Source organism: Lagopus muta, chromosome Z (genome assembly GCF_023343835.1).
Source record: "Lagopus muta isolate bLagMut1 chromosome Z, bLagMut1 primary, whole genome shotgun sequence".
NCBI classification, from domain to species: Eukaryota; Metazoa; Chordata; class Aves; order Galliformes; family Phasianidae; genus Lagopus; species Lagopus muta.
The window spans coordinates 72208979-72232640 of NC_064472.1; the positions used below are offsets into that span (position 1 = coordinate 72208979).

Below are 23662 nucleotides of genomic sequence, written 5' to 3' on the forward strand. Positions count from 1 at the left end.
CTCCAAAGAGCTATGCAAGTCCACCTAAATCTATCAATAAAACTTTAAGACAGACTCATAGGGAACATGAACAGAGGCTTTGTGCTTCCCTGTAAGATCACCGTTAGCATGGAAATGTAGATGCAAACACTGTGTGCCCCAAAAGAAAGAGGCAGGAGTATGAATGTTGCTGTTAAATTGCATAAGGAGAACCACCAGAAAGCTGAAGCTAGACATGGGAAGGGGGGGAAAGAAAACATGGCACCATATTTTTATATGTTATCAGAGCAATATTTAGTAAGTTCTTACCTGTTGTCCGAAGACAAGCCAGCTGTGGCTATCAAAGACGATGAACTGATGAAAACAAAGTCATTGGCTGTTTTGTTATGGCACTGCCAGGTCTGAGAAAGGGCAGTTTATAAATCATTAATCACAGAGACACAGATTTACTGTCAATATGAAAGCTTAAACTTGCACAGGAAGGTGGGCTCTTTTGAATATGGTTTAAAGAACACAGGATATGAGACTGCATGTATGCCTTCTGAAACTGTTGATTTTTCAGGGCAGTATATTTCCAGTCCTGATTTACAAGATGCTTAATTCACAGCTGACAATTACTGATAATTTTATGGAACATTAAGGTTATTTCATCTATGACATTGCATTTTCTACGCTCCAGCTTTAATGGTATAATGGGAGTTTGACAAACTGTCAAATAGATTACAGAATGGTAACAATGCACTATTAAAAACTGATTAATACTGGTTATCAGAACAATCCCTGCCCAGTCTTAATATGTCTGAAGAGGTAAGAAAGCAAAAAAGCACAACAGAATTTTATGGAAGCAAGTTTAGTTTTCCACTTACCAAATACGGTTTTGGTGAGGTCCCTGTAAGAGGGCAACATTTCCAATTTGTTTGATACAAACTTATATATCCATCAGCATCAACAACTCCAAACTGAAATGAGATATAAATTGTAAATATGCATGTATTTGTTACACAGAAAATACTCTCATAATTCAGAGAAACTCCTTTGAATTTGGAGAAAATGGCGTGTCAGTTAATTTACAACTTTCTGTCGTGAGAGTAAAGTGAACACAAAGCATTCTGTCAGTTACCTTATTTCCTTGATAATTGAACCTCATCCGAGTTACCCTCGAGTTGCCACCAGACCGAAAACACGTGATTTGCTGTGCATGACCCCATTCAAACATTCTTACGCTGCCATCTTGAGCACCTGTCAGATCTGCAATAGAAAACAGTGAACTGACCTTTCTCAACATCAGCAGGAAGATTTCTTCTAAAATCTTAACAAGACTTGCACCAGCTCACACAATCCTCCAAATTGCTAAAGCCACAGCATCGGCCACAGTACACAGCACAACTGTAGGATTATCAACTTACTGATGAAGCTTAAACCCTGGCTGTTCACACATTATTGAGCAGTATCTACTAATTACTTAAGAATTGTATTGAGATGGCACTGAAATATGAAATTTAGAGCTACTGATACAGCTTTATCATTCTATTCTTCATGCAAGTCAAAATAAAGGAAAACAATATTCATTTGATTTAAAAAAAGATCTCTTTTTTGCAAAGGCTGTTCTACAATATACAGTCTTCAGTTAAAGAAACACAAAGCTGAACTTACAATATGGTAATGTTGGATGAGAAGCCATTCTTCTGACATTATTAATAGCCTTCTTGAGCATCTGTTCAATAAAATAATAGAAAGCAATTAACATAGTACCACCTAACAAAAGCTTACTGAATATGAATAATTAATCATGTCAGATAATTTGCTTCCTATCAGAATTCCTACTGAAAGCAAGTACTGCTTTCAGAAATTCAGAAGACAGTTTCTTCCAAGACTAGCATTGATGTTAATACTTTTGCAGCTTTATATATTGTGGCAAATATTAATTTTTTGCTTCAGAGACTTATGGATCCAAGTACAAACACTCCTTAGGCTGCAGTCTTACCTCTTTTCTTGCCAATTCCTTTCTGATTCCATTAAATTTATTGGAATATTCCTGAATATTGTAAGATAAGCAAGAGAGAGGCAGAAGCATGTAAAGAAAGAGGTAAACAAACTTTAACAGAAGTAAAAAATAGGAGGGAAGATATTAGTTCAAGTCTAGTTAATGTACTGTAATTGATTGAAAAGTAACTTATTTATTACTATTTGAAGCCTAGAATAAGCAAAATACCTAGTAATTGTTAAATCAAGTATTATTTAAAAGCATTTAATAATTTTGCAAGTATACCTCCAATAGATTTTCCTTTTGCTCCTAAGTTCCAAAACTTTTGCTCCTAAAGTGAGTTCGCTTCCTAAATTCAACACTTTTGTCCATGAATTCCACAACTCTTCTTTGGGTAAGACACACTACCAGGAATTCTGTTTTTCCAGATTGGTTTAACCTCTCACTGTCAAGAGTTCTGTACACAAAGAGGACTGGAGACTTTAGACGAGGAAGATTAAGAAGTCATGAAAGTGAGAAGTCCAATCCACAAAACCCTGGCTGCAAAGACAATGCGGGTATTTCTCATCAGGGAAACGCATCTGGATTTTCCGTGCATGTCTCTTCCCCTTGCTGTATCTCAAGATTGTGCTTTCATTCTTTTATTTCCCGCCTTTATTTATTTCCTTCTGTTTTTTTTCTGGACTTTTTTTTTTTTTTGGTTGGTTTGTTCTGTTGTTTGTTTTCTTTGGTTGTTTCAATTAGCAGGATAACTGCTATCTTCTAATCCTTTGACTGTATTTTGGAAGCAGATTCAGATCATTCCATTTTCAAAGCTTCAATATTTCTTTAAGGGAAAGCCTTATGCCTCTCAAGTCATCCAAATTTATTTCAAAACAATACATAAAGACAAACTTTTCAAATATGAGGGTTTTTTGTTCATTTGTTTTCTATAATTACTTAAAATCACAAATGAAAAAAAACCTTAAAAAGTCCTGGTAAAACAATGGGGACTAAAGCAACCCATTAGCAACCCATAAGACAAGATGTTAGAAAACAATACTCTTCAAACAGTAGCATGTACACCTATCAAATACTCTTAAATTCTCTGTTTATTTCCTTATGTAAGTGAAAAAATAATGTTTAGGTTATTCAGGCTTATTCTACTTCTTCACCAAAATAAATAGGTTGACCTGTTTCACTGATGATAACTTTAACCCAGAAGTCAATGGAAAGCTTGCTTAATTCAACAGACAAATAGATATTACTATCTCCTAATCTGTATTTTTTCTATACCTTTTTTGAATAAAGCAAGCTTGCAGAGGCCTGTCTTTCAAAGACTATGCTAACACAAATCCCTGGTACAGCACCTCCAATTTAGAAGACAAATGCATATCCTTTAACTATCAGTGTAATTAACACTTAATACTGCTAGTTCTGTCTCCCCTATAAAGCAGCTGATGGCTGGAGTTGGGTGCTTTGTGACTGAATAATTTAAAAAAATATATTTGACACTTGGCTGATAAACAGTGACAAATATTTGTGCCAGTCATACCAGCTTGAAAGACAAGCTCTTCAACAAGATGCCAAGTTTTAATAGAGCTGACAGTTTGCACTATTTACTTCAGTGTTCTCTTTGAAACATCTACTGAGAGCACTGTGCAAGCACACTCAGCTGAAGAATCTAGCAGTGAGCCTCCTCACCTTGTAGGAACTGAGTAAGTGGAAACTGTGAAGACTAACAACTTAAAAACCTCAGAGCTAATAAAATGTAGTTAGCTGACTAAGTTAGTTTCCCATGTTGACAGAAGTGAACCACAGATAACATGACTAAAAAGACGGTAAAGAAAAGCAGGCTATGGATCTACTAAATGAATTGTAAATCATGGAAAAGATGGGAACAAAAGCAGTATGTGAAGGAACAAAGTACCAAATAGTAGCAACAGGATGTTGTCTTTGGTGAAGCTGATTTTCCTCTAGATTTCAGTAACACCATTTTCTCCCAAGAATCCCTATATCTTTCTCCATTTACTTTGTCCTTCATTCAGTACCTTTGTAACCTCTCCCTACAGGGGAGTTGTGGCTGCATTTCCTGGTTGGTTCTCTACTCCTCTGCCAGAGTCAAACAGAATGCCAACCAAAACTTAAGTCCAAAGATTAACAACAAATGCATTCAACAGAAGCATAGACAGGTATCTTCAGGAAAGAAAGTTTTGCAACATATGAAACAGAAAGCTATATAAGAACACTTTGCATTAATAGATTATGTAATTAGTATGTTGAGGAATACAAAAACAAGCTGTATATGCACACATACACTTGTATATGTACTTATATATGGAACTGAGAGGAGAAAGTGGCAAGCCTTCCAGGAATAGTTGCAGATGACACCTGATTACGTCACCAGAGCTGGAAAACTGATAATTGGGATAAGCAGTTTCAAGATACAAGGCAGAGATGTAGGTATTGTAACAGCATTGTTTCAATGCTACTTTCTTATTGACTCCTCCTAATATTCAAATTAAACTGTTCATATAAATTAAAAAATAACATATGGCTCTTTCATTCTACCACACTTATCAGCCTGCTCTAAGCTGTAAAAACCTATGAAGTGCAGCCAAGTCATGAGATGTAATTCATTCAGTTATCCAGGCCAGCTGCACATCTATGTTCAGGCAGCCTGAGGGATAAAGGTGTCTGGTGTGAGCACTTCAGCCCAGTTAAGTGTCTGCAACTAGGCATCTTCCTGGGGACTATCAACAGGCCTGCACTGTTACATCTATGCTGCACAGCACCTAGGTAAGTGTGCACAGGACCACGTTAAGCACGCCAATAGTCAGACTAGAACTAGAATTTGATCAGAACTAAAGCTCACACAGTACCTTTTTGCTCAGGCCCAAGGTTTATTCCAGATAGAGTATCTTTGTATAAAAATAGAAGCTATCATTGTATGTGTCACCTTTATTATGAGAAGGATTAGTTTAGTCTTGAGGACATAACTGTGCTTTACTATGTGCTCCCCAACTCTATTTATTTTAGAAATGTCAAATAATGAAATTGATTACCTCCTGTAAAAACATTAATCAGTCAAATGGCCAAATTTAATAGAACTTCTGCAAAGTTATGTGGCAAACCACACAGCTCTTCAAAGAAAAGATGACAGAGCTGATTTCAGCTTTTGGGTTAAAAACACACATTGTTTAAAGTTACCAATATGTAGCTGAAAATACAAATGATGTTTGTAGCTGGTCCTATTTATGCAATATTGCCTTCTTTATTTTTCTTATGCAATCAGAAATCCCCATTTTTCCCAAGTTTCATTTGCTCAATTCCAGAGTTTAACTCGCTTCACTGCAAGCCTCTGCCCTGCCTATGAAATGTGCTTTAGGAGTTCATTCAGTATCCTTTCTAGGAACGCCTACAGTGTAACAAAATGGCAATTTATACCAGAGTGGAAGTTGGTACTTACTTTAAAATAATATCTGGAATGCTCTGGGAATCAGAATGAAACATTAGATTTTGGTTAAGCTGAAAGCTACCTCAATATTTTAGACAAGCATTTCATGCTGATCTCTATGAATTGTCTTCTGACATCTCCTGAATTTATGCTCTTCAGAACCTGCGCTTAGCCTCAGCTGGTTTAAAAAGCAACAATTTAAGTTGTAACTTCTTCACTCAAGCTTGATTTTTAAGTAAAAAAATAAAACGGCTTAGTAAAACTTCTGCTTCCTTATTTCATGTACATTAAATTAAATGCAGTATTTTAGCCTATTAATTGCATCATTATAAAAGTAACTACAAAATTATTGTAGTAAAAACGCAACATTTATGTACATGCTAATTATAAGATACAAACAGGAACACTGAGCAAACAAAAGCAGGGAGAAAGATGGACTGTATACGTCTACTCTTTCACAAGTACTTACCACAGATGCACCCCTGCCAGTTTGTGTACTACCAAGCCAAGGCATATTAATGGGTGTGCCAGGATTACTGTGAGTGTATGGAGTGGTTCCCTGAACATTTACCAGATCATCACGAGCATGGATAACCAAGAAATCATCAGCCCTATGAATGAAATAACATTACAAGTTAGATTCCAAGCAAGACTAAATACCGTGCTTTGAAACAACGACTTATGCACAGTCAAGATGCGATGTTGGAAACAGAAACAGCATACCCTTTATTTTCTACTTCCACATCATCGTCAACCCAGGTGTAGATCTGTGTAGCCAGTATTGCAGAAACATCTAATTCCTGAATGTCATGACTCGATGCTATTGCAATGCAGTTCCGATTCGCCTGAAAAAAAAAAAAATCACATGCAACAAACAGCTCCAAAAGGACTGCTCAGGTGCTGGCTTTTGTATAGCTGCAGCTAAACTATGCACTTAATTCATACAGAATAGCAAACACTTATGCCTACAGATCTATGTGTTTAAATTAGCTAAGCTTGGAAGCTTTCTCTTTAAAAGCTATCTGGGACAGCATAGTATGTAATTTGTATTTTGTACCACTCAACCATCTCCAGTTTCTCCTTGCATCTCTCACAGGAAAATGAAGACTCAACTATCTCATACTGTGTGCTACAGTGCTTGCAACTTGTTTCCCCTTCATTCCTCCATTTAAGGCTTAAGTAATTAAACAGGAGAAAGTGGACTTTTTTCCTCCTTTGCCAATGGCAATAATAACTCCTAAACACAAGCTTAAAGAAAAAGCAGAGACCACTTCTCCCTTCCCTCTATCCTTTCACAATAAAAGGAAGATAATTTACAATATAATTCTTCAACTATTGTAAGATAATTATGAACTGCTTCAGAGAAGGGAACACTAAGAATTCAGGCTGTATCAGGATAGCTTGCAAAGAACATTCACACTACCCACGAGGTCAACAAGTAGAAGAACAACAGAAATAGATTAATCAGATTCTCCCACCTCCTTTATACTCACCTTATTGACTGCAAAAGCAGTAATGATGTCAGACTCTTTGTGAATTATTCTTGCCTTGCCTCCTGGGTATCCTAAATCTGTTTCTATCTGTATTTAAAAAGTAAAGCATATTTAAATACCAAAAAAAAAAAAACAAAAAAAATCTACACAATATTGCTTTTTTACTGGAATTCTGAAGACTAAGCTCTACATCCTATGAATTTTCCTATTTTTTCCTCAGTTTTAATTCTAAAAAAATTATGACAGTCGCTTGTGATTATTACAGTAAATCTTGTCTGTGTGCAGTAATTTAGCTTCCTATTTCCACACTGAGATTCCCCAAGCAATACTAAAAAGTCTTAACATAAATAAATACCACGTTCATACTCAGGTTTTTCAGGGATGCTGAAAACCTGTGAGGCTCAAACACTTGGAGATGTCAAGTGATAACTGATGGCTGTTTTAGTAAAAAGTTAAAAAGGTAATGCCAAACACAAATGGAGAGGTGGTAACAGAAAAATGCAAGCCTCAATCACTAACATAAGACTTTGTACTTTCTCCAAAAAGAAACAGAATTATTTCAGAACTACTTACTACTCATTTTCTTTCTTCACTGATCTTAAAAAGATTTACTCTTGGATATTTCATTTGAAAAACAATAGAAGACAGTGCTGTCAAAGAACTGCAAATAATCTTTTTCAAGGTTTCAGAGAGAGCAGTAGCTGTTTTATACCATACAGTAGTATATCTTATAATAAGAAATAAAAATCAATATTCTGGTCATCTTACATAAAATTGCACAAAACTGCAGTTATAAACAGGTTTAAAAACCTGTTTTATGTAGTGAGCATATTTTCAAAAAATGCAGGTCTCTTTCAGTTGCAATGATTTGCTTACTTACGCTGTTTTATCATATAAACAATCATAACAAGACAGCCTAAGGACATCACAGGATGTTCTCATTTTTGTTGTCACTGTTTTTTTCTATGAGAAAACCTTAAGAACACAGTATTTCTAATGGTATTTGAAGGCACAGTATTATAACTTCTTAGTCTCTTGCACCTGTCTTCAAGGAAACTTAAATGGGCTCATTTATTGCCATCTTGAAACTAAGACTCATCAGAAGTTCTCAATATCAAACTATGATTATGCTAATAGATAAGGTTTAATTTCCAGTTTACCATTGCTGCTTCTGAGTTACCTAGCCACAGATTAAAAAAAAACTGTGTACTCCTTCCCACACTTGCTATGGAATTCTTTCAAGTCACTTGGAAAATTCACAACCTCAGCACTTCATTTGACATAGCTATGTAATTTAATAACATGTACTGTTCTTACTTGCTTGTTTTATCTTGCTTTTTACAATATAAAGCTCATTAGAAACCAAATTTAAGATAACCAGTACAATTCAATCTCTTTTAAAACAGATTTCTTCAGTTCTTTTGCTGTGTCAGTAATTTGTTTTAAGACATACCAGCACTATTTTGAAAAGGACAGATTTTATAACAGTGTATGGTCTAATTAATTTGAGCATTGGGCCTTTGTACCTTATTGACGATGGGCTCCTCCACCACAGAGTTTTTCAAGGTGTCACTATGGTCCTCTAATGACTTCACCAAGGAAAGAACAAGCAGAGAAGGAAGAGTAAAGGTCAGACATAATATGCTAGGTATCAAGGAAATCCTTAAATCCTTACTGTTTAACCTACCAAAGAAGGTACTTTCAGTCAGTATACAATCAAAGATCAATTGTTACTGTTTTCACTGAAACAATAGAAACACATCTTGCAGTAAGAAATGCTGCAGATTTAAAGTCATAGTCAAGCATTCATTAATGCTCCAGAAAGCAAACAGGCCAGCTAGATAAGTTCACTAAAACCTTGTAAATTAACCTAAAAAATACTGCATACCCTAAATGCCATACCAACCTCATTTAAGCATCGCCTCTTTGTAAAAATATTTCTGATAAAGGTTTCCTGGACTTCTTCCTGTTTAACCAAGTACTGCCAGAGCCTCTTCACAGATAAGGCAACATGACTGTTAGATCTACAGAGCAAAGTTAAAATAAATATTCACATCTTGTTTATTCTTGAGACATCGCGATAATTCCACTCTATTCTTCGTAATACAGATCCTTCCTGCTTATTGACAATTAGTGTTTCTAGTACAAGAACAATGAACGACCAACACTCTGTTCTAGGAACATATTAGTAACCTGAAAAGTCCATGATGTTTTAGTTAAAAAAGAAAATCAGAAGGATTGTAACTCTGATCTGTCTTCAAACATGATGTTCATCTCTGGAAACTGTACAGCAAAGTAAAACTTGTAAATACAAATAGAGTTGCTTATGGCAGGCCAAGCCCATGAAGCCTTCAGTAAGTTTAAATCATGATTTTAAAATAATGCCAGAGAGCACATCAACTCAAGTCACTGAAGTGAAGCTTCAGACAAGCACCAAGTGCTCCACAATAAACAACCAGACTGTCAATTCTGAAAATAAAGGTGAAAGTAAAATTGAGGCAGCAGGGATCTATATAGAAAGAGACTATTCAAGAAACTGAGAACAGTCTTCTGACAGAATACATTGCATATGGGCTATACAACTACACAATTATAATAAATATTTACTTAAACCTAGAAGATACTGATAATTTTATTCCTTCCAATGGTAGGACAATTATTTAGTAATTGAATTAAATTTTAATTGTCGTTCATCTGTAACAACCATCTCTCAGGGCAAATTTGGTGTTCCATATTTTAATGTTAATCATAGTTATTCTAGATAGTAACTAGTTAGAAAAGAAAATTAGAAACTCTGGCTGCTTTTTCTATGCTTGTGTTGGATCAGGCTTGCATAGATTCTGATTTGTACCCATAATTTCAGAAGGGATTACAGCAGATGCAGAAATTAGCATCACACTGCCACTGAAGTTGAGTCACATGCACTGACTACATAATATTTGGTTCATGTTTACTACATCACTCAGCATTTATAAAAGTTAGCCTTGCCTGAATGGAGTGTTTGCAGGCTCAAGCAAAGTTTTATGGCGAAGCAATGCAGGACCAGCAGCTAGGGCATCCTCAGAAGCATGAACTGAAATATAATGTTGAGGTGGACCACCATATAGCTCAAGACGTCGAAGAAGAACTTGTTCCCAGCGCTGTAGTGTTTTCAGAACTGCATGGCATACTGGTGAGCTAACTGGAAGCTCTAGACAGATGAGTAAACAATAATGAAAAACATAATGCTCCTTTACAAGCTTTATATAGACAATCCATAGCTGAATACTTAAGCTTATTTCAAGTATGTCCAAAAGCAGTCTTTACTGAAAGCTCATTCTGATGTTTCCAGATATAAAAAAAATAACTTTGTGATAACACTGCTAGATAAAGTATAGCCTTCCCCAAGGCTAATGTAAATTAAACAAGGAGTAGAAATTATGCAACTTGAATTACAAAAAAATAAACTTTTCCACCAAGAAAAATATTGTAAGCATTTTGCATGACTAAGAGGCATAGAAAAGAACGAATATGCACAGATTCCTGCTAAACACTGAGCTCCCTTTTTCACCCATATATAACATCATGACAGGAAGTATCAAAACAATTTAATCAGAGACTGTGAAAGAAAATAAGAACTTTTAGACTAAAAATAGAACATATTTAATACTCAACACATAACTAATATTAAATATAAAAAGACGACTGCTGCTTATTGCTGCTTACCTGAAAGATCGTGTCCAGCCAAAGGGTAGAAAATCTTCAAGTTGTTAAGTACCAGTTGAACCATTGCCAATCGCATCAGTGACCAACTAGTAAGAAAACACTAAAAAGTCATTTACTGATAGGAATTTTTTTAATGCATTAATAGTTAGGATTTCTCAAAGCCTTATATCCTTACAATAAACTATGCATAATCCCAATGTTTTAGGATATTATACATATTTTGAATTTAAAGGCCACTATACAATGTATTAGGTAGTAAACTAATCACTGAAAAATTGACTTAGATAACACACTCCCAGAAAATACCAAGTAACAGGTGTATGCTCTTAACAATAAATGGCCAAAAATGCATATTTAATCATTGTAAAGCAACTTACATTCTAAAAAAGCTATTCACCTGTATGAATTAGCATTCAAATGCTCTTGATTATTTGAATTTGCTGCAAACGCGTCTCCATCAATATCATCATCATCTTCACCACTTTCTTGACTCTCTTCTGAGTCATACTCCACTCTACTTTGTGATGGAAGAAAAGGCTAAAAATACACAACGTTCCTTAAGTATCTCCCAGCCAACATTTAGTTTTACATTATGTTTTTAAAAATAAATCACTGTAACATTTAATATTTTATAAAATAGCAAGTATGCCATCTTATTCTACATAAAAACATCCTATCCTCTGCTTACAGATTTCAATACTTAGGACAAGCCCAGCACCAGCACCTCAGTGTGTTATTTGGTATTTGTGATTTCTTGTTGGTCCTTCTTCCTGAATCATGGCTAATATATTTATTTTGCTAATACAGCTAACAGAAATGAATCATACTGTTATGTAGTTTTCTACACAGAAAGACCTCAGACAGCAGACATAACACAAGGCAATGTAACTTGACTTCTATTAAGTAAACAAGTCCATTTCACCCATGGACATAACAGAAAGTGCCACAAAGATGATCAAGAGCCTTAAGCATCTCTTCCATGATGGAAGGCTGAGAGAGCATGGACTATTCAGTCTGGAGAAGAGAAGACTCAGGGGAGATCTGCTGCATCTATAATACCTAGGAATACTCTATAATATCTGTCAGGATTACCTGACAGAAAGGTGCAAAAAGGATGGAGCCAGGAGATTTTCAGTGGCGCCCAAACCCAGGACAAGTGGCAGTGGGCACAAACTGGAACACAGGATGTTCTGCCTGAACACCAGAAAGCACTTTTTCACTGTGCAAGTGATGAAGCAAGATCAGGGGTGGCCCATAGAGGCAGAGGAGACTCCCTCCTTGAAGATTTTCAAAAGCTGCCTAGATGTGGTCCAAGGCATCCTGCTGTACATGTCCGTGCTTCGTTGGACCAGATGGATCCAGAGGTCCCTGCCAATCTTAATCATTCTGCAGTTTGTGATTGTCACATCTCCATTCTGAACAGCTAACTCACGTTTACTTACACATTTGTACTCTATAGCAACGTTACTTTTGTTCATAACACAGTATGAGAAAAAGCTGATGTCACAACAGCATTAAAGTCACAAGTAGTAACAATAGGTGGCTTTTACTACACATCTAAATGGGCACCTGGGATAAAGACTAAGCAGAAAATACTATCACAGGAGCAATGTAAGACTTTTGAAATAGCAAACAATTACCTTGGCAATGAAATAATCCCAAATACTAAGCTCAGGAGGAATAAATCTTTCTTTGTAAGATGGAGATTCTTGGTCTAACCATGGCACGGCAGCTGCCCGAGAACTCTCTTTCGGAGAGGTTGTTGATGAAAGCTTGAAACATTTTTGCTGTTTCTCTCCATCATCTAAAGGGGAAGAAAGCAAACTGCTTAGAACTGTCTGCTCCACCTGTCACTTTTAGTAACGGGCTTCTTAACAGAAAGAAGAAAGCTCCCTCATTACAAAAGCCTTCAGAAGTTACTTTATTTCTGTAGCAAATGAGCATAGATAATGCCAATCCTCAAACACGCACAACTAATGAAAAACTAGAATGCCAGAAAGGGACAGCCCACAGTACAAAAAAATACAGCACAGCAGATTATGAAGCTTTTAACCTGTAGCAAAGATGGCAAACATAATGGCTCAGGTCATGATGCAAAAATAGATAAACTCAGTATGTACTGCTCAATATTGATCTATGCAGAATTTTTTGTTGTTGTCTGCTAGTTGTCTGTTTTTTTAAAGGCAATAATTTTGTCTTTCAGAATCAGTAGTGAAAATGCTTAAGTTTGCAATTTCTAGTCCAAATTTCAATTCTGCAAGATTTACTTTAATCATAATAAGCAGCATCTCAGACATATTTTGTTAGAGACCTTCATTCTCAAAGACTGCAGTACTCAAAGCAACAGCTTATGCAGACTATCACAGAAATGTTAACCCAGTTTACCAGAAATAAGTGAACAAGTTTTGTTTCAGTCTTCCTACTTCTTAATAGCAAGACCAACTTCAAAAAACACATTAGTAGTAGTAGCTTGCTTAAAAAGAAGCCAACAAAACCATCTCATAACCTGAAATCATTCTGCTTCTTGGTAGGTGAATTGTATTCAGTTTATTTGATAGAAAAAGAATGTTACAGGCTGTCAGTGGCTTTGGGCAATTAAGTGTTCTGGCTCTAAAAAACATAACTAGAGAAAGGCAGGAGAGAGAATCATGGAGATGTAACAAGCAGGCCTTCCTTCATTCATCTTCAGTTAGAGATAAAATAGACTCAAATCCATTTCCTACTTGTAAATTTTGCTTTTAATTTTTGATTTTTGATTACATGGAGAGAGTTAAAATACTACGATTGAGAGAGATAATTTTTGAACTGCCTTCTGAAGTTCCCCAAACTTTCAACATCTATTTACTGGACATTAAACATTTATCTTTTCCTTAAGCATTTCTAAATCTCTTTTTTCCAGGTAAGATTTGAAATATCACTGAGAAGAACCACAGCACTTAAGCACCCATTCACTTCCTCCCACTTCAGTTTATTTCTTGTTCAACTGCCTAGAACAAAGTCTGGACACACACAAGGATTAAAAAGCTGTCAGGGTGATCAGAAATCCTTATCACTGACTACAAGCATCAACATGTTGGACCAGACTTGTTTCCTAGGATATGCTAAAATGAACATCACAACCATAAATGGTGCTTGATGCAGTAACTTCCTTTATTATTCCCTTCTGCTTTCTAGAGCCGTAATACTAATTTCTATAGAAGCTTCTAAAATTACTTCCTCCTGTTAATAATGTTGGAGATGGCTCACAAACATCCCTCTGCATGTCTGGAAGAAGCTATTACAAACAAAACAAAACAAAAAAACAACAATACAACACCTATTTCCTATTCCTTTTGTTTTAATTTTTTTTTTTCCCCAAAGGGGACTTCTGAGTCTTGATATATGCCTGAAAGATTAATTCCTTCAAAACTATAATGGGTACTCCAATCACTACAAAACAATGTCTTGCACAATGGAGAAAAATAATTGCTCTTTTAGGATCAGTTAAATATTCCAGATATGAAACTTAAGGTAATAGAAACTAAACCAACTTCGAGGAAAGTAAGATTCAAGACAATTTAAAAATAGCTTCAGCGTAAGTCTAAAATAACTTATGTACCATACACTGCCTAACAAAAGCTGAAGGCATTATCTCATCTTTCAGCATCAACTTGATACTGTGGTGTATTTTCACAGCCTGTGTGATCCTAGTATATTGTACTGTACCATCCTGTAAGAGATATTATTTGAAATCCACTTACCTGTATTAAAAGGTAGCATAACAGCTGCAGTACAATGCATTTTCATACCATTATTTAAAAAGCTCATCAGCTGACAAAGAGCACGTACATGCATTACTATGTATGAAATATTAGCAATTGCTTTAAAAAAAAAAGAAAAACTCATTTGGCATAAAGATAAGGAGCAAGTGTTGCATGCTATAGAAATAAAAAAGTATACGCTTGCAGGCTGTTTTTCAATGTGGACTCTAAAAAGTGAATGCTTTACTTTAGAACAGCATTCTTTCCACTCTGTAGGATAATTCTTCATATTTTTAAGACTACTACTGGCTGCCCGTTGGAATATTTAAGGAAAATGAATTACAACCATCCTAATGGCTAGAAAAACTTAGAACTGATGCCAATCTTCCTTTTTCCTCATTTCTTTGCATTATAAAGCCATTTAAGTAAACCAACATAGTCATTAAAAGTCTTTGACATTTGTAATTTCAGATCACAAGTTAAACCTGCTTTCAAATTTCTTGTGCAATACTACCAAAAAATAATTTAAATGCTTTCTTGATTTGAAATATTTATCTTCATCTTCACCACAAATTAAGTGTATTTTCAAAAAAGTTGGATTATATTCAAAAAGTAAAATGCTTTTAGTTTTGCAAAGATCTAACATGTGAAATGATATTCAGAAGACCTGCTGCCGATGAGACCCCCTTTTCATCTCTCCAGGAAGAGCTAAGATGAAGATCTCTTCCAATATCTGAAAATTAATCTAACGTGCGAGTCAGAGATACTGTACTTCATTAAAGACTGTGTGCATGCATCAAGCATCAATACCCCAGCACACTATAAAAAAAACAAGCCTTCAAATCGAAACATCTCTGTATTTTAAAAAAAGCATCAACTTTGACTGCAGCAACAACTAATATCAGCACTGCTAAAACCCAAAGAAGGTGAACTGGCAAGAAAACTGGTATCCATCCTTTCGCTATCTTCTTAAGCACGAAGCCACTTGCAGATTCTTGTAATTCTCTAGGAAGCTGGAAATGTCAACTTCAAGAGCAGGCTAGTGATAGTCTACAGTGATAAATTTTGTTGTCTTCAAACCTAGGAACAAATTTGCACTTTGCAGTGTTACAAGCTCTGACATTCTCACCATTATATTCTGCTTCCTCAAGGACAACAGCTCTGGCCTACATGACTTCAGACATGTAAGTCCAAGTTGATGAATTAATGAATCAGCACTTGACAGTAGCAATACCTATACAGTTCTACGGGATTCTAATAATCAAGCTATTTTGTATTATTAATAATAAATAACAATTAGTACACATACTTAAGACTGCATACCTTTTTGTATTTTTGCACTACTTTATGCATAACAATTAATTGAAAAGTTGAAAGCAAATATGTATTAATCCCTCAGATATTTCTGAAGATATTATGTAAATAATGTGGCACTTTAAATATGGGCACTTCAATAAACAGTAAGCACAAATGTCTGAAAAAATTTTGATGGGCACAATAAAGAGATGTGTGACATACACACATTTCGTAGACCTTTCCTGTTATAATCATCTAAGGGAGCCATCCATCTTAATGCAAACTTCACAACAAACTTCTGCTTTAACAGGTGGCTGAACTAAGAATAAGTTAGAAACAATAAGTTAGAAACAGCAAGACGACAAACAGAACAAAAAGCCACACAAATAATGAAACACTCAGTAATCCAAAGCAGCATAAAAACAAACCTAATACTGCAGACTCAACTACTTAGCTAGAATGAAACACATTCAGATCAACATTTCCATTACTAACAACATAACAGGCAATTCTGAATTACAAGTTTAGTATGGGTGTTGTAGGCCCTTACACAACCTGGAAGGTAGTAAAACTTGAGTAATTTTTTTACCTATTCTGACATGAAGGCATTACTAGATATAAAGTATAAAACTGAAGACATTCAGCGTTGTCTGTGACCTGCTGATGAAATTTATTATCTGATCACAGAATGGCTTGGTTGGATGAGACCATAAAGCCAATGTAGTTTCAACTCCTCACCACAGGCAAGACTGCCATCCACTAGATCATGCTGCCCAGTGCCTATCCAAACTGGCCTTGAACACCTCCAGGGATGGGGCATTCACAACTTCACTGGAAGAATTTCCCCATAAAGGCCATTCTCTCTTATCCTATCACAATCAAACTGCACAAATTTTTATCTGCATGTCCTTGTTATTAACCTCTCTGTTTCACAAAACCTGCTGTATGTCAGTCAAGTTATCACAGCGAATCAAGAGTTTACCCTTCTTTCCTATACAGGTACAACTACAGAAGAAGTCAGGAATCACATTTCTACTCCAACTTTAATTGCTCAAAGCATTAGCATCATCAGCAGAGAAAATTACTTCTTATAATAGTCACATGTCAGTAGATTTCTGACAGTTAAAATAGCTACTTTAATTCTATCAATTGTGCTTGCAAAATACTCAGTTTGGAAAAAGATTTCGTGTACTCTCACAATATAGAAAAATTGAATATATGAAATTAAACTATGAATTTCTAAAGAAAAAAATTAAAACTTTTCTTTAGGAAACCCCTGCATTTTAGAAAACTTACCATCTCTATATAGACTTAAGTTACACAATGTTTTGAGGCAGTTTTGAAGAAAAACTACGTGGAAAATAAGATTTCAAAAGCAATAGGATTATTTTTCAGATGTTAACTGCACCTTAGAAAACATGATATATCCACTATTTTAATACATAAATAGGAATAGAAATTCTCAGATGCTAATATAATACGGTCAAAATCATTTGCGACAGGAACAAGAAACGTGGCTGAAAAGTATATGTGAAGAAACTCCACAAGTATTCAAACTGCTATTGCTTTTTCTGATCTTTACTGTGAAAGAAATGAAGCAAATTTTTCATACAAACTAATTACGAATAGAAGACAGACCTATTATTTGGTTTCCTTTGTGTCTGAAGTATCTTAAAAGTTCTAGAAATAGAAGTAAAAAACCCAATGAGATATATTTAATTGGAAGAAAACATCCTGAAGCTGACTGTACGCATAAATCAAACAAGGGGCAGCAAGCGCAGTGACAACTTTATTGGCCAATTATGTACACATTACTATTACATATTACTATTATCTCTTAAAACAGGTTTCAAATTTGTAGATTGACAACCACATTCAGATTGAAGTGCAGCAGAATTGATGAAATGGAGTAAGGGCCAATGCAGGACCCTGTATAACCAGACAATTTTGTATTATTAACCTATTAGAATTCTTAACATCAAAAATTTTTGGCTTTTCATCTCCATTTGAAGGTGAAAATCTGTCACAAAGAACTAAAAGTGAACACATAAAAACTGCTCTAGTTGTGCATAACTCTGTATCACGTCTAAATGACACGCTACTCAGTGTTCATTGCCGAGTGCCAGCACGTATTTTCAGTAAAGGTACAAAAACATAGCTGATTATAACCTGACTCCTCTGCTTCAAAGAGAAAGAATAAATGACCAAACCCTCAATTACCTACCTACAGAGGCTGTAACAGACCTCTGGAGGCCCATGTTCAAAACAAAGCTGGTTAGGTCCAGCTGCTTACAGCACTGTTTATCCAAGTGTTCTATAGCTCCAAGATTCCACAGCCCTATTAGGTCTCTTGACTAGTGTTTGATCATCTCTGCCAATTATTATTTCATTAAGTTTTCAATGTTTGATTCTTGTCTCTTCTAGCAACAGTTTTATTAATCCTGTAATCAGTCATCATTCATTTGTAAGAAAAATATGCTGCAGACAGGACAGAAGTAGCCTTCAGTATCTCACTACGTTAAGACAAATAGATTAATTTTAAAACAGAAGCAACAGCATTATCAAACTTCAGCATACAGTTATCAACACCTAAGACACTGCCAACAAAAACCAGGTATACCTTCTAATTATGCAATACTGATTGGGCAAATATATTTAACAAAACGCCACAGAGAAAACTGTGATCAGATAGAAAATGAGAATCTCTACCCTGCAAGCACTTTTCTAAACATCTGGAAATTGGTATTTAAACATCCATTTTCCTCAAATGAACGTTTTGTGTTTTTATATGTAGTATAATAGCAACAATTATAATACAAGTTATAGATATTATATATTATAGATATTATATTATAGATATTACAAGGTATATTATATATAAATGCATATATATTCAGATGTGATGTAAGAAGCCACCATATTTTAAGAGAATTCATATTTATTAAGCATTCCTTCTTTGCTGTTTTCTTTTAATGTTAGATATCTGTATGATAGTTGGAGTATGAGCAATTGAGTTAGAAAGCAGAAATGTGTACAAAAAACCTACAAAATTCATTGTGGATAGTTTTCTGAATTTAAACCTGAAGAATTTAAAAGTAAAGTGCTCTGAATATGTCAGAATTGAATAGAAGCAAGGCACCTTTTCTTTGCAATGTTTAGAATGAACACTTAGAAATCCACATGCATAATAATGCTTATGTTCATGAAGCAAAACAAGCAGCTCTCTAAAAGATATGAAACACTTCTGATCATTTCAAACCATGGAAAAAAAATATTCAAAACTTATTTCAAAGGAAGTACAGTAAGTACTACAGCACTAGCAAATTTCTTGATAAAAAGGCCTGATTGAACTGCTGCTGAAATTACAGAACATGGCTTTAAATTTTGATGTCATGGCTTGCAAACAGAAGTTTTTCTCTCTTTCTATATATGCAAAAAAAAAAAAAAAAAAAAAGAAAACCACACATAGCAAACTGCATGTAGAGGCCTAGTACTAAATCTATTATCTTGCCTGCAGACTTGGTAGGACTATGAGTACTGAAGGTAGTAAGGGATTTCGAAAACCCCACGCATTCCATGGAGAACACTACTACCTGATGTGGGCTAGGCATTGGGAAGTGCCTACCTGCCAAAGAGAGAAAACACATTGTGTCTGTAAGATGGGAATATATTATTGTTAGGACAGAACTGGAAAGCTTTAGAATGAATATTAAAAACTAGGTTTTAATTGAATTGAAAATCTTCTATTTAAAATGAATGCAACTCTGTCATATTACAGCAGTTGTACTAACTAAAAACTAGTAACACTAAATACCACACCTGCTTTTCTGCTTCCCACTCTCTTCTGCAGAATATCTATTAAGAATTTCAGATTATTTTAATTTGCAGATTTAATCATTACTGAACATAGACTTTAATGAAATTAGTCTTAAGCTTTCAGCAGTAAAAACATCTTCCAACAACAAAAACCCAGCTCCCCCACCTACCCCTCCAAAAAAAGACATACCAGTTTTTGTCTTCAATTGCTGCTGTCCTTTGATAGGTGTATGAGCTCCTCCTCCAAAGATTGCAGACCACATTTTGTTGTTAAGTGGATGAGTCATAATTCTATACAACTCACTGCTGGAATGTGTTGCTAGGCCATGGATGAAGAGACTCAGATAAACTGCAGTTAGAATTTCACAAAGTAAGACTGTGAGTCCTGGCTGAGCTTCCTCACCAGCAGAATTCAAGAGACGTACCAGAGCTGTTATTCCTGTTGAAATACAAAAATACCCCAAAAGCTGAATGTGCACATGTTAAAAATTCTGCTTCAGAAGAAACTGAAAAGTCCAAGAGACAGCGACATCCTAATATTGCTGCATTCTATAGCCTAATACCCAAACACAGTAACTGCTTGAGGTTCTCAGAAAGATTTCTTGAATGTTTCTTTAAAGTTTTTGTTAGGAAAACAAAACATATGATATGTAAATATATTTCTTGGTTATGCTAAAATTGAAGTTACTGTTGTCAACTGATGCTCGTAAGATCAATTATATGTAGCTTACACACCCTGTAACGAGACCAGTGTAGCTTCATCCCAGCAAGAGCTAAACAGCAGAATATAATGTGTTAAAAACTTCCCATTTTCAACAATTTTGAGTTAGCTCAATAGCTGGACCAAAGCTGCAGTCATTCTGAAGTGGAGCACAAAGAAACATATGAAAATAGCTTGAAAAGATAAGAAAGCAGAACAATAGTGAGACTGAAGAGCTGGCTGCAGCGAGAGAAAGCAGAGCCTGTGCTCTACAACGGTTTACTCTACTTCTATTGGCTCTTTACTAAAAGAGCCAGCTAGCAATTTTCAGTAAGAGAAAGCAGTATCAGTCAAGTCAGGGAATAACTGAAGATAAACTTTAATAACTCACTTCTACCAGTATTTCGTTATATATACTATTAGAAAGTCTAGAGCATATATACATGCTCTTACAGTGCATCCCCACATTTTCTCAGAAGAGGAAAGAAACAAAGACGTACCTGGCCACTGAGCTGGTGGTGTATTGGGAGTCACTGTTTCTTCCAAGGTTGATCTTAGAGAATTGCGCTGAGCTAACAGCACTGTCTGATAAACTGTCCCAGTAAACTGATTTGCTTGAAATGAGCTGTAAAACACAATGTTATATTAAAACCAACAGACAAAAAAACCCACCTGTTTGGTTTAAAATTATTCAAGTTATAGCCTTTACTGAACATAGGCAGATGTCAGTACTGCCTGCACGTGCTCTGCGTATTGCACAATCACCACAGTGAATCAATCTTTTCTCTAAAAAGTGTTTTTCAAAGACCTTACCTGTAACTGTGGCCATCACAAAGACATTGGTAGATGCAAGCCGAAAGTGATGCTGCTAAGTTATGCATTACATATATCTGGAAGATAAAATTTTATAGCATGTATCACACTCAAGATAAACTGTGGTTAGTATCATTGTATTTAACGCATACAGGTTTGTAAAAGGGGCACTCATGTAGAAGATGCAAGCACTGAAGGCAAAATCACTAACAAAGGCCTCACCAAAATTCATTTCAACTCACTTTGTACTGAAAGGGTTGGAAAGCACTCACACAACCCAAACTACCCACAGTCACAGCTCAATTTTAGCTGCATTGCCTGATTACACCCTAAGACAGCATGTTGGCTCAGAATTAAAGATGCCATGCTTCATAATGAAGACTATAATGCACCTTAGTTGTTGAACACATTTGTACAGTTCTCAGACACAATTTACTCAGTATCATACTGAACATGAATTTTTTCCCTCATAACTGATACATATTTCATGTACCATAAGACACACCTAAGTAGTCATAAAAATTAAAATAGATATTTATCTGTATCCTCTGAAATCAGACACAGAATAGGAACTAAGAAATCAATCTCTGCAGCACTCTCTATATATCCACAGTAAAACCTAACGCATACAAAATGGCAGGAAAGGTTAACCTAAACTTCAGATCTTATCTCCACTCCCAGCCTAACTATACTAGAAATCTTACAGAAAGTTAAATAACATTTTACTGTGAGAAACAAATATCGCTTGGAAATGTTTCTTTAACACTTTCTACACTCTGCAGACCAATTTTTATACTTCTAAATTTAATTTTACTTAGGTGTAGGATTGAAGATAGCTCACCATTAAAATAACAGAAATTATGATTGTATTTAATGAAGCCAACAGTGACACTGGTGGTGTTTTCCATAACAGATATTATCTCAGACAAATATCTAGTTGTGAAAGTGTAACTGAAGTAGATGGGCCTCTCTCTTTCAGCCCAACATTAGTATTACAGGATAAAATATTTAAGTTCCATGATTTTGTTACATATCAGGAAGGTACATTAGGAAGTTTTTATACAGTCAGAAAAACATTCATGCAGACTGGTCAATGAAAATAACAAAGAAAAAAAAAAGAAGACCCACACCTTATTATTCTGTGTATCTGGATGAGGCGGTGAATCAAGGTTTATTATGGCATGTAAGATATCATGAGTCAAGTTACCAAGATGTAACAGTGGATTAGCCACCACTGTTTTGGCACTAGCTGTGCAAGCAAATAGGAGAGGTACGGAGCTTTGCTCTAGAACAGGGCTGGATGGTATCTGTATTGACTGTTCCTAAAAACAAGCGAGAAACACACTTAAACACACACAGCAGTACAGTTTCTGTTTTGTTTTATTTTACTTTTCAGGAAACCTCTACCTTATAGAATGCAAAGTGTCACATTTATAATAAAACAGGTATATACTATAATAGGAAAATCTGAATTAAAATACGAAATGTTCAAAAACCTACAACCAACCCAAAGTGGAGAACTCACAAATCAAACTCCCCACATACCTGCTGAGATTCCTGCAACAGCAGAATTAACTCCATTCTGACAGATGCCAAACCACCACCGTGAGAGCCATGGAGAACACAGTAACTAAGGAACATTCGCAGGAGAGACTGGTATTTCAGAAGCCATTGACGTCTTTTCTGAAAGTTTCCTTTCTGCAGCATGTTTTTTTGCTGGTCAGTTAAGTCTACAGTGTTTCCATGTAATGCAGCTTCCTCTGGCATCATGCTAACTCCAGACTGCACTTCATCTATTTCAACACTATAATCACAGGTTTTTTGAAGAGCTATCACTTCCCTTTCAAGCCACTGATAAAGCTGATACCTCAATTTTCCACCATCTACCTCACAACCAGTGGACAACGTACGAAGCTCTACTGTAAGAATTTTCAGGCATGCTCTAAACTTCAGCTGTGCAGAAATTATATCTTCTGATGGACTTAGAATATCTTTTTCATCAACTATGCTAAAAGATTCCGTGTAGCTAGAACTTGTTTCATAGGATTTTTCATTTTTCTTCAGAGGTTTTAGTTCTTTCATTACCAGGGAAGAATCTTCATTCTCATCACCTTCATCACTGTCCAACTGTAGCTTCAAGCCTTCATCGTCTTGGAATACTATATTTGGCTGGCTCCAGTCAAATGAAAGAGTTGAACTCGAATGTTTTCCTGATGAGCAGTCTGAAGATGACCCTAGATCATTCAAAGCTGGCTGTGACCAATCAATACTGGAAGACTCATCTTTTATTTCCAACTCTTTAAGAGGAGAAGATGGTGAGAAATCTTTACTAGTATCCATTAAGCTGGGGGATCCACAGAATGGCTTTGACCTCTTGACAACCTTGGGCATCTTTGATAACACTTCTAAGGCCAACATAGGACAACCAGCTTTTAAATGAGCATATGCAGTGGTGAAGAAAAGCCGCCTTTCATCTAGGTTGATTTTGTCAGCTAATCCATTTTCCACTGTTAGGCACATGTGTGTGGAAGAGGCATCAGAAGAGCCAAAATGACGTCTCAGAAGGAGAGGATGTGTTCTTAAGTAGTTGTAGAAGTTAAACACTGCAGGATTACAGCTTGCTGAGCCATCTCCTACATCTGAAAAAATATTGCATCATGAGGACAAACCTACAGTTCAGTAAGAAATAACATATCTCAA

At 35.6% G+C, this 23662-nt stretch overlaps 1 protein-coding gene across 4 annotated transcripts in view; it reads right to left on the bottom strand.

The window, feature by feature from the left end:
* The window catches only part of DMXL1 (Dmx like 1), a 73120-nt gene that overhangs the window by 6143 nt on the left and 43315 nt on the right, over window positions 1-23662 (bottom strand). Inside the window, exons 24-43 of one of the 4 annotated variants that reach the window (XM_048930551.1) lie at window positions 22508-23601; window positions 22093-22284; window positions 20963-21039; window positions 20650-20774; window positions 19640-19888; window positions 19145-19258; window positions 12238-12401; window positions 10995-11134; window positions 10598-10683; window positions 9881-10082; window positions 8799-8916; window positions 8419-8481; window positions 6893-6979; window positions 6123-6244; window positions 5869-6010; window positions 1964-2014; window positions 1633-1693; window positions 1100-1227; window positions 846-938; window positions 289-380 (exon numbers count right to left, since the gene is read on the bottom strand). In XM_048930551.1, coding sequence (XP_048786508.1) covers window positions 289-380; window positions 846-938; window positions 1100-1227; window positions 1633-1693; window positions 1964-2014; window positions 5869-6010; window positions 6123-6244; window positions 6893-6979; window positions 8419-8481; window positions 8799-8916; window positions 9881-10082; window positions 10598-10683; window positions 10995-11134; window positions 12238-12401; window positions 19145-19258; window positions 19640-19888; window positions 20650-20774; window positions 20963-21039; window positions 22093-22284; window positions 22508-23601 — 3400 coding nt within the window. The remainder of the gene's footprint in view (window positions 1-288; window positions 381-845; window positions 939-1099; window positions 1228-1632; window positions 1694-1963; window positions 2015-5868; window positions 6011-6122; window positions 6245-6892; window positions 6980-8418; window positions 8482-8798; window positions 8917-9880; window positions 10083-10597; window positions 10684-10994; window positions 11135-12237; window positions 12402-19144; window positions 19259-19639; window positions 19889-20649; window positions 20775-20962; window positions 21040-22092; window positions 22285-22507; window positions 23602-23662) is intronic. The other 3 variants (XM_048930553.1, XM_048930552.1, XM_048930554.1) reach the window with 3 other exon arrangements.